Below are 17,587 nucleotides of genomic sequence, written 5' to 3'. Positions count from 1 at the left end.
TATGCTGGAAAGAAAGCTGGGGATGTCATCGAAGCCAAACATGAACACTATTATATGCTGGAAAGAAAGCTGGGGATGTCATCGAAGCCAAACAAGCAATACAGGACCCAAAAAAGGAAAAAGAAAAGGTCATATAGGAGGGACCGTGAGAATACAAGTGTCGATTTTCAAATTCATGTACAATTTTACATGAGCCCCACGCAAATAAATGTAATCCAACGATCTTTACATTTTAGGAAAGGTAAAACAAATTGTTTCGTTCCGCAAGGAAAAGATATAATCAAGACTGAAAAGAAGTGAAATTAATGCTGGATTTGTAATCAAAGATGAATTTTAATTCAAGAATTGTCTTAGCTAGTATGTAGCTTTCCTGCCAACCACCCACCAACCAAATTAGGAGTCCATATCACCTGTAATTTCTTCAATTTCCATAACACCATAATTATCAACAAAAGAGAGTACAGATAGAATTAATGGGAAAAAAGACAAACGATGGGAGTCTAAAACCAGAACAACCAGAGAGTTTCTGATTTTCTCTTGCAGTCTAAAATCTAAGAAACTACAAGCAAAAAGTTATCCTCTGACTACACTCAAAACACTTATAACCAAAGGATAATGTTCCACTTAAAAAGAAAAAAGTCATCAACTACTCCATGCCATATCTAAATTCCCAGAAATTAATTCGACTGTTCTTACTCGTACTTGTAGTGAATCTTCTTTGCTAATCTTCAAATCCAACTCTCTCCCAAACTGCATTTCTCACCTGGCGCAAGTCCCTCCCTTTCAAGGTCCTTCCGATCCCTTCATGAACAGAAAAGGAGGCTCCTCTCCTCCTAGCTAAATATTCATGTGGAGGCACTCTACCATCTAGATCATCATCATCATCATGGTCAGAATCATCATCAAGCTGATAAATACTATTTTCATTCTCTTTCCTTTGATGATCGCTATAAATCTTGGACCAATCCGGTATGTTCACGGGCAACGATGCACATGTCACCGGGGCCAGGTCCTTGGCCATTTCGACCTTCCTTGGAGCTTTCTTTGATGAACGAGAACTTGGTATCGTTTTCCTGCTCTCCAACGATGAAACAACGCTGGAATTATAAACATCATCCTCATCCAACTCAAAAACTTTGTCATGAGCAGTGATTGTATTATTACCACTCCCCAGAGTAGGGTAGATGTAGTTAGCTCTTGCGTTGAAAAACTTCTTTGATGCCATTGACAATAAACCAGAGAAAGAGGGGCTCGAAATGAAATGGCTTAGATAGGAGAAGATGAGTTTTCTCTTCGTCAACACCGTCCTGCAATTTCTGGATAGTGTTGTTGTAAGTTTTATAATTATAATGGATAAGCTCTCTTTATGTATGTAAGTTACCATAAGATGCCATGTGAGAAACGCTTGAATAAGAGCATCCTCTCGTGCTTACCGTGAGCTGCTCGTTTCTTTGGTACGTGAAATGACTAAAATTTCACTAAAAAACAACAGTGGTCCGGTTTGGGAAGCGTGTTTTGAGCGATTGGATGGACACCCACACGGAGTAGAGTGGCACGCTGGAAAGTTTTTTTAATGAATTAAATCCTTTATTGTCTATTTACACGAAATGGACAAGCAGGATAATTTTTTTAATGCTGGTAGAATATATCCTTTCAATAGGACACGTGGGCCAATGAGATCACTCTGGTCTATTGATCTGAATTCATTGGTGGTTCCGGGCGGGCTCTGGGCGAAGTCAAGTTGTGGGGTTAAACTTCCCATCACAGTCTTAATAAAGATCAAAATGTCCTTATCTTGACACGTCATGTACGGTTTTTTTCTTTGGTTTCTGTTTCTGTGGGGTCAACTTCCCATCAGAGTCTTAATAAAGCGGAAATAGAAGTTTTTTTGGGTTTTTTAAGGCTGTGAAAAATAATTTAGTAAAGTAGCATAATAAAAAATATAATTGGGATATAGAAGGTGTTTGGATCTGCTGCTGCGGCTGCGGTTGGCATCAAAAGTTATTTTAAAGTGTTTGATTACTGCTAACCACACTTTTTTTCACGGCCCCGCTTCAAAATTAAGGTTAGACCTCAGTTTTTGAAAAGCAGAAAACAATTGTTTTTTGTTGCCGTGTTCTCCTCTCTTTCACCGACACTGTATAATTTTAATTAACATTGCAAAACTTTCTCGTTGGAGAGCCCATCTTCCCCTCTGTTCCTAATTTGTTTTGATTTCTTTGGCCTCGACGACAATTCTGTTGAACACCTTATCCTCATCCAAGATCCTTTCCAAACAATTCAAGTGGTCTGAGTTCACCATGTGCAATGGGTCCTTTGATTCCATTGGATCCTTTCCAAAAGTTTCCCCCAGTTTTTCTTTTAGCCCGTCGATGTTGAGGAGGTAAACATATTTTTTTGCCCATTATCCAGTAGCCATCTTTTAATCAACAGCAGCTGTGCTCTCTCCTCCAAGTTCTAGGACAACTGCTGTGAGATGCTTCGTTGCACTGGTAATCACATCCTAATCTTGTGTTGTTTTTAGGCCGAGGGAGAAAGAAAACGAAGAAGAGGCAAATGGGGAACTGAAGGGAAGAGAGGATTTGGTGCTCTACATGGTGGCGGTTGGTTTTGGAAATTTACAGATTTTTATCCGTGATTGAAAACGATGCCCTTTAAAAACAAGTATAAATACAAATTAAACATGCTTGGTTTTCATTGGTTGGTGAAAATTCAGACAAGTTTTTATGTAATAATGGAAACTAAACATATATTGCTTATGCTATTATAATTTATTTGTATAAAGCTTTTTTATTGAGTGGTTATATTTAGAGGTAATTTTTGTTAGAGATAAAAATATATCTATATATATATATGTTTATTTTTAAAAAAATTAAATATGTGGATGTTTAGTTGTATCAACGGCACTATATAACTATATTAGAAGGAAATCGCAAGATAATGAGGTTTTTTCCGAGTATGATCGCAATTCCAATTTCATTCCAGATGATTTTTTACCTGATATTGTACCTCGCTCAGCTATTCAAGAATCGCAGAGGCCTTCATGTATGGGATTTGTACGCGATAGAATTGCAAATACTTTGTTATATATATATATATATATATATGTGTGTGTGTGTGTGTGTGTGTGTGTGTGTGTGTGTGTGTGTGTGTGTCCTTTTAGGTAATTTTACAATTAAACTTCATACAAAAAGCATATTAACCAAGCACAAGAAATTATTTTTTTTCAACCACAATTTCAACCGCAGTTTTAACCAAACACATCAAAATTTAAAACGAACCTCACAAAAAGTACTTTTTATTAAACTGTTTTTTTAAAACCACAACCACAAAAGCAACCACAATACCAAACAGACTCATAATATAGTTTAACAAGATATAGATGATATATGTGACATGTGAATCGTAAATTTTTCATCTATAACTTCATATAAAATTAAAACTCATAGTCCTTTTTCATTCATTTTCTCTTTTTATTTTTCTTTTTCTCTCTCTCCACACCCACCCGTCCCTTTTCTCTCCCTGCATTCAGCGACCTCCCTTCCTCCCCCTCTCTCGCCATCACGGGTCAATCTATTTCTAGCCAAAACAACCACCTCGATCACTATCACCATTCGCGTTCTACACTTAGAGGTATATTTAATATTTTTTCTCTATTAATTTGATGTAATTTATGCTAATGTATATTAATTTGATTTCATACAATGTTAGAGTTTTGAATTAGGGACTTATTGAAAAATTTAGGGTTTTTTGTAATTAGGTTAATTAGATATAGTTTGAGTTGATAATTAAGTTATTTTATAAAATAATCAATGATTTTGGATAATTAGATATAGATACCCTAAGATATTAATAAGATAGATTTGTGTTCTTTGACAAAATATCTGGTAATTTAGAAATACTATGTTTCCATGGTGGTACCATTGTCAATACCAACAATGATATTTCTTATAATGAAGGAAGCCATGAGTTCCTAACGATGACAATAGATATTTTTTTTTAACAAGTTACCTAGAATATTATGTGATCGACTTGGCCGAAATATATTTGACATAGAAGTTAAAATTACTTGGAGGATGTTGCAAACTAGGGTTAGTCAAGCTTGTTATGTTGGTGTACCAATCTATAATGATGGAAATGTTAATTCAATGTTTAGGTTTGTGAGGATTAATGAGACTAATATGCTAGAGCTCTACTTGAATAATATGTGTTTGGTATTGTGGTAGCTTTTGTGGTTGTGATTTGAAAAAAAATTATTTTATAAAAAGTACTTTTAGTTGAGGTTGGTTTGGTATTTATATATGTTTGGTTAAAATTGTGGTTGAAATTGAGGTTGAATAAAAAGTAGTTTAATGTGTTTGGTTAAACATGCTTTTCAAATTGAGGTTATAAAATAACTAAAGGATATATATATATATATATATATATATATATATATATATATATATATATATATTGATGGTTTTTAATTTAAATATTGTAGATTTAATTACAACTATTACATCATTAAATAAATAATACTTTATATCAAATATTTTTTATTATTCCATTAACTTATCTACAATTTCATCACGTATGAAATTTATCTGATAAGGACTATAGTTTCCATAGTTTTTTTAGCGTGCAACAAAATCAAGTCAAATATCATCAGAAATAAAATTGAAATTGTGATCAAATTCCGCAAATGATACGTCATCATGCGATGTCCTTCTAATTTATGTAGTGTTATTGAATAATATTAAACACTAACTTTTCGAGTAAAACACAATTTAAAAAAATAAAACTTTTTTCACTGGGTCTGACGCGGTCTAATGAACAGTGGAGACACTATTCACGTGAACAGTGCCACGTAAAATTCACCTGGATGTTGTTTACTTCTTGAGGTGAACAGTGCGGAGTGAATTAATTCACTCCGCACTGTTCACCTCAAGAAGTAAACAGTGCCCAGGTGAATTATTCACTTGGCATAGACGCGGCAAAACGAAAAAGCAGCTCTCAGCTGCTTTGCGCAACTGGCGGTTTCAACATAAAATATATGGGTCCCACACAAATAGTAAATTGAGTTTGTATATTACCAAACATGTTGTTTATGCGGTTTGCTTTAAAAGCTAAACCTACCGCGTAAACAAACACCCTCTTAGACCCCATTTGTTTGCTGGAAAGTAGTTTCCTTTTGGAAAGTGAATTCCGGGAAAGTGAATTATTTTCCGATGTTTGATAGTGTAATGGAAAATAAGTTGGAAAACACTTTTCAGTGTTTGGTTATGTCATGGAAAATGAGCCGGAAAATAACTTATTAATGTTTTATTTTTTCAAGTTTATTAAAATAATGAGGAACAAATCTTACAAATTAAAAAGTTGAATGAGAATGAATTTGAAAAAAAAATATAATTTCATAAATTATCTCAAATAAAATAAATAATAATCAAAATAATAGAGATCAAATCTAAAAAATAAAAAAATTGAAAGATGAAGAAATTTAAATAATAATAATAATTAACATTTCATAAACTATTTCAAATAAAATAAATAACAATCAAAAGAATGAAGACCAAATTTAATAAATAAAAACTTTCAATTAAAAAATGATAAGGAAAAAACAAATAACAATTATAAAAATAAGAACCAAAATTAATATGAAAATTAAATTCTAAGGGATGAAATTGAAAAATAAATATTCAGCAATATTTATTTGATATAATCAGCAAATAATATGACGTTTTTAAATTTTTCACAACTTCTGGAAAGTGTTTTCCACCCAAAATAGAAGGAAAACACTTTCCTGAAAACCAAGCCAAATTTTCCTTTGACTAGAAAGTGTTTTATGTTGACCAACTTTCCTAATGGCAAACAAACACAGGAAAGTTTGGAAAATGATTTCCTGGAAACCAGTTTCCGGGAAACAAACGTAGCCTTAGACAAGGAAACTCTTCCAATATGGAGTTGACGCGGGTTTCAAGTAACTCTCATAGAACCACACGAATATCACGAGTAGTTGGTCCATCTAGGTTTGATGGTAATGTAATAAGACAAAGTTAATACTGGAAATTGTTAATATGAAACCTCAGTTGATGATATATGCTTCATATTACTATAAAGAATCCGAACCAAGTGAAGACAAAGATGGCCATTATATTTATAGAGTTGAGGTTAAGGATGAAGATTGAGAAGATAAGGAAGATAGGGATGCTAAGCTAGTTCAGCTTGTTAATCAATACATGACCTTTTCTGCTCTTGAATTTGAGGTTGTGAGTGAGGATGACCAATATGGATGCAATGATTAGACTAATATTCGTAGGCATTCGGGCTTATCAGTTGATGAATTGGAGGTTGAAAAAATAATAGAACAAGTTTGAATGTATTACTTTAGTTAATCGTTGGTAGTATAAGGTCTATTGTTTAACTAAAACCTATGTTCAGTTGCAATATATTCAGGAACCAGTTTGTAGATGGTATTTACATGGGAGATATCACCAAAGGTATAATTCATAAGGAATCTCAAAATCGAAAAGGCCACACACATGTCAGAACCCTTTTTTTTTCAACACCATCGTCAAATTGACTTAGATCTCATTGTTGAGGTGATGTTGATAATTATAAAAAGAGATTATGAGCATGGTGTCTCATATTGGAAGGCATGGGTTGCTAAGTTGAAAATATTGGAGCGGTTTTTTGGTACACATGAAGAGCCATTTTAAAACCTACCTAGAATGCTACAAGCCATCAGAGATTAAATCTATAAACAATTATCACTTGGGATCATAAAATAGTTGATGACAATAAAACAACATTTGAGAGAGCATTTTGGGCATTTGGTGATTCAATTGATATGTTTCAATATTGATGTCCTTTAATTAGTATTGATGACACTCATCTTTATGGTAAGTACAAGACAAAGTTATTGGTTGGAGTTCCTTATTATGTTTCCTTATTATGTGAATAATTGAGTTATCTGTTGTGTTTTGCTATTATTAAAGAGACAAATAGTAATTGGAGTTGGTTTTTAAATTTGCTTCATCGATATATAATTGGTAGTCGCACTGGGTTGTGTATTATATAAGATAGACATGAGGGGATTAAGAATTCCATAGCATGGATTTTCCTCGAGCCTATTGGATATCATCAATAATGTTCACCACACTTTATGAGTAACTTTAACACTATGTTCAAAATTGTTGCCTTGAAATATATACTATATAGGATGTGTATATGTAATGTTCCCTATTTTAGATAAGGTTAATACTTCATAACATGTCATGGTTCATTGAAAAATAAGGTGATATACATCCCTTTTAAAAATAGTATTTATGTTTAAAATCAACTGGTCCTTCACCAAAATTCCTACTAAAATTTAGGCAGAGTTCTCTTTATATCTTAGACATCTCAAGTTATCGACAATCACCTATACATTTCTAAAACAATTTCTCAATTCTTGATATAACCATTATAGATCTTTTCTTTTACCACAACATGACAACCACATGGTTGTCATCATAATCAACTCATGACAATCAATCCTCCTGGTAATCCAAAACAATATTATTTAAAGCTATAAAAATATTACATATAACAATACATATTAAAATTTTTCATACGAATTAAGTACACACATTCAAAATTAAACTATTTAGGATACATATCATAAAATAACAAGTTAGATTACATACAATCCAAATTATTTGATATAACCAATCATACAATGTAAAAAATCCATTACTTAAGGCTAAACAATATTAATACAACCCTAAGCTACTACTCTTGACAAGTCTACAATGAACCTGAAGTCAAACAATAAACGTTAAAATGTATCTATTTGTTAATATAACATTAAAAGACATATAGTATTCAATCAAAGTATTCTTTAATTCCTTTTTTTTTCTTAATTGAATCTTAAAGTTAACAATTAATCATGTAGTCAATATCTTAAAAGTCAACTCGATCTCGATCGATCCCTCCTCGATATTCTTACTCTAACTATCCCTTTCAAAGAATATCAATGAACTTGACTACCTTATTTAATTGCCCATAGATTCATCTATTTTTCACAAACATTAACAAGCCCATCCATCCTTCACGAATGCCTATAAATCCATCTAACTCATCTTTTTCTTTCGCTCTATACCATTAATATTCAAAATACAATTTGCATTTAAATAATTTGTAATCATAAAATTCATGGAATTCTTATTGCAGTATAAAATGCAGAGCACCTTCTTAGAACCTGCAGATTCCCTTGTTATTCTCAACTGCTGCTCCCCCACTTGTACAACATCTCTTGCATTAATAGGGCCAGGACTATTATAACTTAATAATTCATTATCAAGATTCTATTTAGATTCTTACTTGGTTTTATATTGTCAACCAAATTAAAATGGATTCAAATCATTAATTCACATTTTTTTTTTGATCAAATGTAAGTAATTGTATAGATCAAAAAGTGAAACAAAGCTGGAAACCAGCAAGTCAGAATATACAGGCTCCCTTGAACAAGTGAATACAACAAAAAAGAGGGACATGCTCCCTAAACAAAGATAGCAAAACCAGCAAGCTTAACAAAAAGCTGCAGTAGACCAGCATAACCAGCAGCATGCGCAGCCGATAGCAGAACGCATAACTTAGAGTCCAACCAAAAGCAGCAAGCTTCTTCAAGCCCAGAAGATGCACATAGCTTCTAGAGCAGCACAAAACCAACACAAAGGTGCCAAAATACAACCTGTGTTGCAGGATATAAGCACAACAGTATAAAGCCTTTCTATGAACCTCAAAATCAGCATAACCGCAAGGAGACAGCAGCCCAACAGTTTTGTATAAGCTCCCATGATGAGCTTAGAAGGACAGGAGCCAAAGATAGCCATGGGAAGAGCCTTCAGCAACAAACAAATAATCAGCTACAGACCAGCAATAAAAGCCAGCAACAAACAAGCTTGAAACATCCAGAAAAACAGGCAGCAACTTCAGGAAGCTGAACAAAATACACTGCATAAAGTAACAACAAAAGCCAGAGAGGGAGGCCAAAAACCACAGCAACTCCAGCAGACCAGAGCATCCAACTCGCACTCCCTCTATATATTACTTATAGTAGACAAAGCAACCATACATAGGAGGCATCAATATATCAAACTTGCAGCAATGCTTGTCTCCAGGACACCCCCACCAAAGATAGAGACGTCACTGGAAGCCATCCCATACAACAAACAGTAAGGCTGCTCCGCATACAGAAAGATATACAACAAGTGCAAATGCTAGAGAAACCTTACACATACTCTAATCATGCTCATCTATTTCCATGCAACATGTGACTTTGCTTAAAAACATAACCTAACATATAAGCCTTCACTTTCATGCATCCAGAATTTCTCTATAGTCCAATACCTTTAACTTTTGGCCTTCATATTAATTTCCTACCTTAACATACTTGAGCTATCATAATGGCCCTTAATTTTCCATGTATTATTTCCCCAAAACTCTGCTTAGCTTTTAGATCATGTGCTGCTGTCACTATATAGTTTTTTCTTCCATGTATACTACCTATAATGACTTTCATCACATTACCTTTGGGTTAACAAATCATCCATTAGCCAATTTTCACTTTTACTATCCACCATTCATCCATATATCAGGGTTTTTGATAACCTTAGCCTCTACTTATATGGTTAATTAGATCAAATAATGATGGTCACCAATTACCATTAATGCCATTTGTCTCCACACAATAACAAACTATTCAAACAATGTCGATCATTAGTAACCATCGAGGCCATTAGTTCTCATACAAGGACATACTAATTAAACTTTACTTCTAAAACTCCTATACTAAGTTCTCCACATGTTTTTGGTAACACAATATATTATTCCAATTCAACCAAAATCCTATTCATCATAACACCTTACATATTCTTTGGGTGACCTTAACCTGATACCCATCTTACCCACCCCATTCTTTACCTAATATCTTATTGTATTTACACTTATATAATTACCCTGTCTCGAATCTAGACATAAATCATGATATTGCTTATTTTTATTATCTATTTTGAATACTTTGCGTCACCATTCTTTTCTATATACCTACTTTTACAACCAAATGCAATACTACCCATTTGAAATGCCTAATTTTTTACTACCAAATATGAAGTTTCACTCCCCAAATCTAATGTTGTCCATATTGGGAATACACAATTTCACTTCGTCGTGTATGTATACATTTCGATTCTATAAATCAATACCTTTTCCACTTCCACTAAGATACCTTATCTATACCACTTCAATTACAACCTTTATCATCATGTTCTAACTTTTCACATTAAACACCCATACAACTATTGCTTTTCAATATCTTGTATCACAACTAATGCATACTTTGCATTTCCTAATATTCATTAACTTGTTCTTTTCACAACACAATTATTTTATTATTTAGAAATAATACTACAAGAAATAATAACTACTCAAATAATATTTAAAATTTTTGAGAGTCAAGGTGTTGAACACCTTTCTAGAGCCTGGGTATGTTCTAGCGCTCTAATTTGCTATCCAACTCTAGCAGCCTTCCCTGTATCAATAGGATTACAATCTATCATAACCATATTAATATGATCTAGGGATCTTTTTTTGAATCCTATTTAACTCATGTTTATAAATTAATAACAAAGCAACTCATAGGATGTAATGTTCACCCTTACTTTGCAAATGTCATAACCATTACAAAGGTTCCAAATCTACCATTTACTTATGATGCATTCATTTATTCATGCAATAATGTATTACAAAGCATTCAAACACATCATCTATCATCGATGTGCCCAAATCTAACCAATTTCCATACTTAACATACATGTTTTTCATTAGATATATGACTTCATTAATGCAACCTTTTTTACCCAAGTTATATCATTATATAACCTTGGTTGTAAGCATACTTTCACTTAGTACAATGATTCCTATCATCCTTTTTCTTTTTATGAAGTATTATTGGCCAAAAATTAATGTAAATATTGAAGTGACTAGCTTTGATTAATGAATGATTATTTGAGTTGATGAAGATGAAGATAAATTTGTTTAGATTGTTAATTTATCTAAATTAAATAAAGAATCAGTCAAGTGATTATTTTTGTAATTATCTAGTTTGTTTGGATAAATTATATAGAAAGTTCAAATAAGTTTTATACAAGTTATCCAAAATTAACAGTTACATAAATGTTTTTGTGATACACGATAACAATATATTAAAAACATAACAGACTAGGAAAATTGAAGATATTGTTTATTAAAGGTTATTCTTATCATATGGATATGTATAAAAGGAATGAGAGCAGCACTTGCAACAAAGTAAAAGTGTCCAACCAGCTAAGGAGTTACACATAATTTCACAGTATATACTCTTAACACATGACTGGAGTGTGAAGAACCTGCAACTCCTAGGGGGAGTTCTTGTGTTAACTATTAGAAATTGGATATTCTAATTAGGATGATAATAGTTTCAAGATCGTCAGGTATTCTGGCAAGCTACTACGATAGAAGACAAAACAAAGTATTTTGTCTTAACAAGTAAGGTAGTATAGGCATAAAGGATTTGTAGTCAAATATACTCCTCTTGCAATCTTCCAAACTAGTGAAATTTATCTATTTTGGGTTTGGCTGCCCCAACGAGTTTTTTTTAATCTTTTGAAAAGTTCTTCAAAAGGTTTTCCCTTCGTAACCAAATAACTTGTTCATTTAAGTTTTCCGTACTTATATTTATTTGATTACTGATCAATGTTTGCCAAGTGTTAGTAGATTGCTTTTTAACATACAAGGACAAAAAGGGAATTGTCAAGTGGTATCAAGGCAGGTTCACTTATTATAGAGTGAGATCTATTTTTCCTATTAAACATGTCAACACTAACTTCACCACCATAATTCAATGGTTAAAAGTATACCTACTTGATTGTGAGAATGAAAGCTTTCCTCAAATCATTAGATGAAAAAGTCTGGAACTTAGTTGAGCATGGATGGACCAAACTTGAAACTCCTTTTAGTGACTGGACTAGAGACAAATCCACTTATTATAATTGGAATAATAAAGGCTTAAATGCTATATTCATGACAATGTCTCTTGATGAAATTTAGAGCATCTCCATATGTGAGATAGCCAATGAAGCTTGGGATATTTTTGAAGTTACTTACAAGGGAATTAAGGTAGTGAAAATTCCAAATTCCAAATACTAAACTCAAGATTTAAGGAGATAAGAATGTTGGAAGATGAATTTTTTAATATGTTTTATACAAATATTAACAATATTGTAAATTCCAGATTCAATCTAAGATAAAAAGTGGAGGATTCATGAATTGTAAGAAAGATTCTAAGATCCCTACCTAAAAGATTCCAATTAAACATAACAACCATAGAGGAAAGCAAGGTTCTAGACACTATATGTGTTAAAGATTTGGTAGGTTTCTTATAAACTTATGAATCAATATTGCCTTATAAAAAGAAAGGTAAGTTAATTACACTTGAATCTATTAAAAAAAAAACATGATTATTTTTCTAATGATGATCTTAATAGTGAGGATATTGCTTTTGTAGCTAGAAAATTCAGGAAATTCATATTGAAGAAAAAGAATAATGGTAAAGATAAAAAAGGCAAAACATTTGCCAAAAGAAATGAGTCAGAAAATGAAAGTAAAGGTAAAATTGAATCTTAAGAAAAACTTAAATATTTTGAATGCTTATGATATGGTCACTTAAGAAATGAATGTTCTGATTTCAAAAGAAATAAAGGAAAAGCCTTAATGTTACATTAAATGTTGAATCTGATTATGATAATTCTAATTCATCATCTGATAATGAATTTGCTTTTGTTGTTTTTTCTAGTCTTATCGATGAATGTACTGACATGCACCAAATAATCAATACATTCAATGATTTTGATAAATACCAAATTGTTAACAGACTCAGTAGTTTTGACATAAATCAAACTGCTAGTTATTCTAGTGATTCAAATATTACTTATATTATTGTCAATCATGAATTAAGCTTGTAGGAAGCTTATATTGACTTATATGAAGAAGTCATGAAAGTCGAGAAATTGAACAAAAAGTTGTTCAACAAGTTGACAACTATGGAGAACGAGAAGAACAATCTTGCTGAGGCTTTAAAGTTGTTAGAAGTGGAGATATCTAGATCTCTCACTAAGCTTAAAGTACTTAAGAAAGAGCTGACAATGTGCAAATAATCAAAGGAATAATTAGCAGCACAAAAACTTTATGGACTGTTGAAAGTTTAAAGGGTCAGCATTGATCGTACAAGTTTAGGATACATAACACATAAATTTGATCAATAATACATTGATAACCTCCTTTTCCAAAGGACTTACCTTTGTAAAAGGTAAACTAGAAGAGATTATCATGCCTAGAGACCAGTCAAATAAAGTTAAAACATGTAAGTCAAAAGCATAGTTTTAAAACCCGGTCCGGCCCGGCGGGTCAACCCGGTTGACCCAATTGACCCGGGGCTGGAACCAGGCCGCGTTTAAGAAAAAACCAGCCAGAGATTTGGCCCGGCAAAACTCGGTCGACCCGGAGGGTTGACCCGGGACTAGTAAGACCCGGGTAAACCCAGATGAGACCCGACTGTTTTATACACACACACACACACACACACACACACAAGTAAAACGTCATCGTTTTAGCCATTTACTACGAACCCATTTGCAACATGAAGACAAAAAACCTAAACTCTTTAATTTGTAAAGCCACATCAGTTGCAAAAAAGAGCAGAGGAATTTAAAATCTGAAAATCATTTTTGCCTTTGCTTCCTCCTCAAATCTTAAAATCTTCTTAGCATGCAATGGGAAGAGAGATGTATGTTGGGTGGTGGTGGTAGATGTCGTGGGTTGGTAGATGGATGCATTGGCGGTGCAAGGAGAGTTTGTTGAGCAGTTGTTTGGAGGGGGGTCAGATCTTGTGGTGATAATGGCGATCCAATTTTGATTTGTGTGGGTGTGGATTAAGGGTTTTCATGGTGAAAATTGGCGCATGTTGGCAAGGGAAGGATTTTGAGGGCAAAGAGTGAGGAAGATTAAAGAGAAAATGAAATAGTAGGTTTGTTGTGATTACGTGGAGGTGGCAGATTAGAGTGATTGAGGAAGTGGCGCACGTTAGCCAAGCAGTGATCTTGGGGATAGAAGATAAGAGAGAAAGAAAAATGGTAAGTGCAGCGGATAAAGGATAAGAGAAAACAAAATAGTGTTTTTTTAGTGATGTGGTTTTGTGGATTGCTGAGAAGGTAGGTGCATGGGACAAAAGGTGATGTTAACCATTAATGGGCAACTTTTGGAGTTTTATCAGAGAGATAATAGCAAAAGATTTAAAGTTAGTGGCATTTTTCTTTTTTAACCTATCTGACCCGTGACCCGGGTCAACCCATCTAACCCGTGACCTGATCATTATACCAGGTTGACCACCGGGTTGGGTTTAAAAACTATGGTCGAAAGGTAAGATTATTTTTACTTGTGAAAATGTAGGACATGCAAAAGTAAACTATCTCAATCTAGGAAATAGATTTGTTAAGAATAGTCAGGATCTAGAATATAAAATTGACTTAGTATTACATCAATTGTGTATTATAGATAAAGAACTTGGTAACTTAGTAGGTTGTGATAAATCTTAAGAGTTTGGAAATTCTAACAAAAGAAAAATGAAAATCAATGGGTATTTAAGAAAAAGACAATATGTCTAGTAGCACATACATCACTAAAAACAATGAATAATAATTTATGGTACTTAGATAGTGGTTATTTTAGACATATGTCCGAAGATAAAAATCAATTCAAAAAATTTAAATCCTTGAGTGGAGGATTAATAACCTTTGAAGATGGAAGCAAAACTATTGTAGAAGGAAAGAGAAGTATTGATATTCTTGGTTTACCTACTTTTCATAATTTTTTGATTATAAATGGTCTTAAAGTTAATCTATTAAGCATAAGTCAATATTGTGATGAGAATCATAATGTGCAGATTTTTAAAGATGAATATATCATCTACAATCATGCTAGCAAGTGGATCACGAAAGGTACCAGAACCTTAGAAAATTATTATAGAGTTTCAACCTTAACTACCTTAGGTTGTCATGAGGTAACACTAGATCATACTGATCTTTAACATTAATACCTTGGTCATATCAACTATAAAAACTTGTCAAAGATCTCTAAAAGGAAAGCAGTACATGGCCTACAAAATCTTTGAACAATTAAGAAGATGGTGTGTGAAGCATGTTAGGAATGAAAACAAACAAAGGCTCAACACAAGAAGACTACTAACATTCTGACCTCAAAACCCCTTGAATTTTTACATATAAACCTAATAGGTTTAAGATATATTTGGGCTATTCTATTAAGATTAAAGTATGAATCCTTTGATCCTGCGAGAAAACTATTCATAAGACTGCAAACAAAAAAGAATATTTCCATCTCTAGAATCCACAATGACTATGACAAATAATTTAAAATTACAAAATTTTTATATTTTTATGATGAACAGGGTATACATCAAGAATTCTCTACTCCTATCACTTTTTAGCATAATGGTATAGTTGAGAGGAAAATAGACCTATACAAGAAATGGCTTCAACTATACTAGATAGTATGAAAAATGTATTGTCCTTTGATGTAACCATATTATTCGATAGTTTCACCTATATTTAAATAGTGTTTTGCCTATGTTTTATATATAAAATGCCTTGATATTCTTTATTTTATGTTTGAAGGCACTTTTGGATGAAAGATGCAAAAAGGAGTAAATTGGAGATAATTGGCAGATTTGACCTTTAGTCGATGTTTTGTGCAGAGCATGAGCTCTAGAGGTTGAAATGAAGTGATTCTAGTGGCATTAAAAAGCTAACATCCATACCTTTCTGGAAATTTAAGGCAAGAAAATAAAATAAGGAAGAGCATGGAAATCGCAGCCTTCAAAGTCAAATCTTGCAATCTGCCAATGTTGACCTTCGGCCATTCCAACTTGACTATATGGATCTACAGAAGTCCAATTGATGCAAAATCAATTGTTTTGGATTCATGACTCAAAGGTCTATAAACGCTCCAACTTTCAGCCACAAACGATGTCATATGAGGGAGATATGATTTTTCAAAGATGACATCTGAATTCTGCCAGCAAACAGGTTTCGTGAAGAAACGAGTCCAAATTATGTTCCGAAGCATCTAAACCGATATCCAAGTTTTTATTTCAGCAATTTAGCTCCTCTAAGTCAAAGCTTGAAGATTTCATGGAAGACTATTTCTTCTTTTTTAGGAAAATAGTTATTGAAGTACTTAAATGTAAACAGTCTACTTAATGGAGGACTATTTTGTAAAATAGAGACTAGGGTTTCCTAGGATATAAAAAGAATGAGAGAAGAGAAGGGGGGCAGCCAGCCAAGAAGAGAAAAACGCCCCCTTCCTTTAAAAAACCCTAAATTATGCATTCTTCCATCTTTTTGATTAGTTGTTCAACAAACATGCAAGGCTAAACACTTTTTCTTGGTTGCAAGGACATGGAAACCTTTGGATTTCAAGAACTGTGAGATTTATTTTACTTTTTCTTTTCAGTTTATATGATGAATATGTTTGTTCTCCTATGCTTATTTTTCCTATGATTCTTCATTTTAATTGCTAGAGCGGACTCTAAGTTATTATTGTAGACAATCTATTGCTAAGTTTGATATCAAAACCGGAGTTGTGGTATATGAACTTGTGAAGCAACTGAGTTTAATAATTATGGCAGATCTACGTTATTAATCTTAGGGAGAATATTCAATCAAATCAAACATAGACTGTGGACAGTTATGTTTTCTTGATTAATCAACTTATCTAGTTCTTAAGGCTGCCATTGAATTAAATTACTAGTGTGGACACTGTGGTTGTTTGATGGTTAGGGTTAGTTATACGGCGGATCCGTTAACTAACCAATGTTAAGAAGAGATAAATATTCAGAATGTAAATTGATGTTTTGTTTCCATGATCAGTTCTGATTTCTGTAGGTGGATGTGTGCTTGTGACCAAGGTTTGTTCTCTTGATAATTTTCTAATTTTATTAAATTTTGTTTGATAGTTTTTTGTTTTCTTTTGCTTTAGCCTAGATAACGTCCAAACCCCCCCCCCCCCAAATTGCATATCATCTAGCATAAAAATCTGACTTGAATCTTCCTCGTGGGATCGACCCCTTGCTTGCTCTATACTATCTTGTGTGTTGTGTTTGAAGCTAGGGTAATTAATTTGTGCGACCGCGACATCGCAACATCCTTCTAGAAGGAAGTTGTCAACACTATTGTATACATTTTGAACTATGTTTTGTTTAAACTTGGATTAAAACTCATTTCTTATGAGTTATGAAACAACATAAAGCCCATGGTTAAATACTTCAGAGTGTTTGGAAATTCTTGCTATATCCTAAGATATTAAGAAAACTTCCATAAGTTTGATAACAAAAGTGATAAACGAATCTTTCTTGGATACTCATCAAACAACTAAGCCTATAGAGTCTACAACCTACAAACTTAAACTGTTATAAAATTAGTTAATATGGTCGTTGATGACAATCTGAAAGAATCTA

At 33.0% G+C, this 17,587-nt stretch overlaps 1 protein-coding gene across 1 annotated transcript; it reads right to left on the bottom strand.

Annotated features, from left to right (window-relative positions):
- Positions 1 to 406: 406 nt before the first annotated feature.
- Positions 407 to 1,412, bottom strand: LOC7467623 (uncharacterized). Its single transcript, XM_002322843.4, has one exon. It carries the CDS (start codon positions 1,382 to 1,384, stop codon positions 722 to 724), a length of 663 nt encoding a protein of 220 aa, XP_002322879.2. The 5' UTR covers positions 1,385 to 1,412; the 3' UTR covers positions 407 to 721.
- Between the last annotated feature and the right edge of the window lie 16,175 nt (positions 1,413 to 17,587).

The sequence above is a fragment of the Populus trichocarpa genome, chromosome 16 (genome assembly GCF_000002775.5).
Source record: "Populus trichocarpa isolate Nisqually-1 chromosome 16, P.trichocarpa_v4.1, whole genome shotgun sequence".
Classification (NCBI taxonomy): Eukaryota; Viridiplantae; Streptophyta; class Magnoliopsida; order Malpighiales; family Salicaceae; genus Populus; species Populus trichocarpa.
The sequence above is the reverse complement of the archived record's forward strand: the minus strand, read 5'-3'. Positions and strand labels throughout refer to the sequence as shown.

What these genes read in the sequence shown, in the direction of transcription:
- LOC7467623 (XM_002322843.4), bottom strand. Translation starts at nt 1,384, where the DNA reads ATGGTAACTTACATACATAAAGAGAGCTTATCCATTATAATTATAAAA.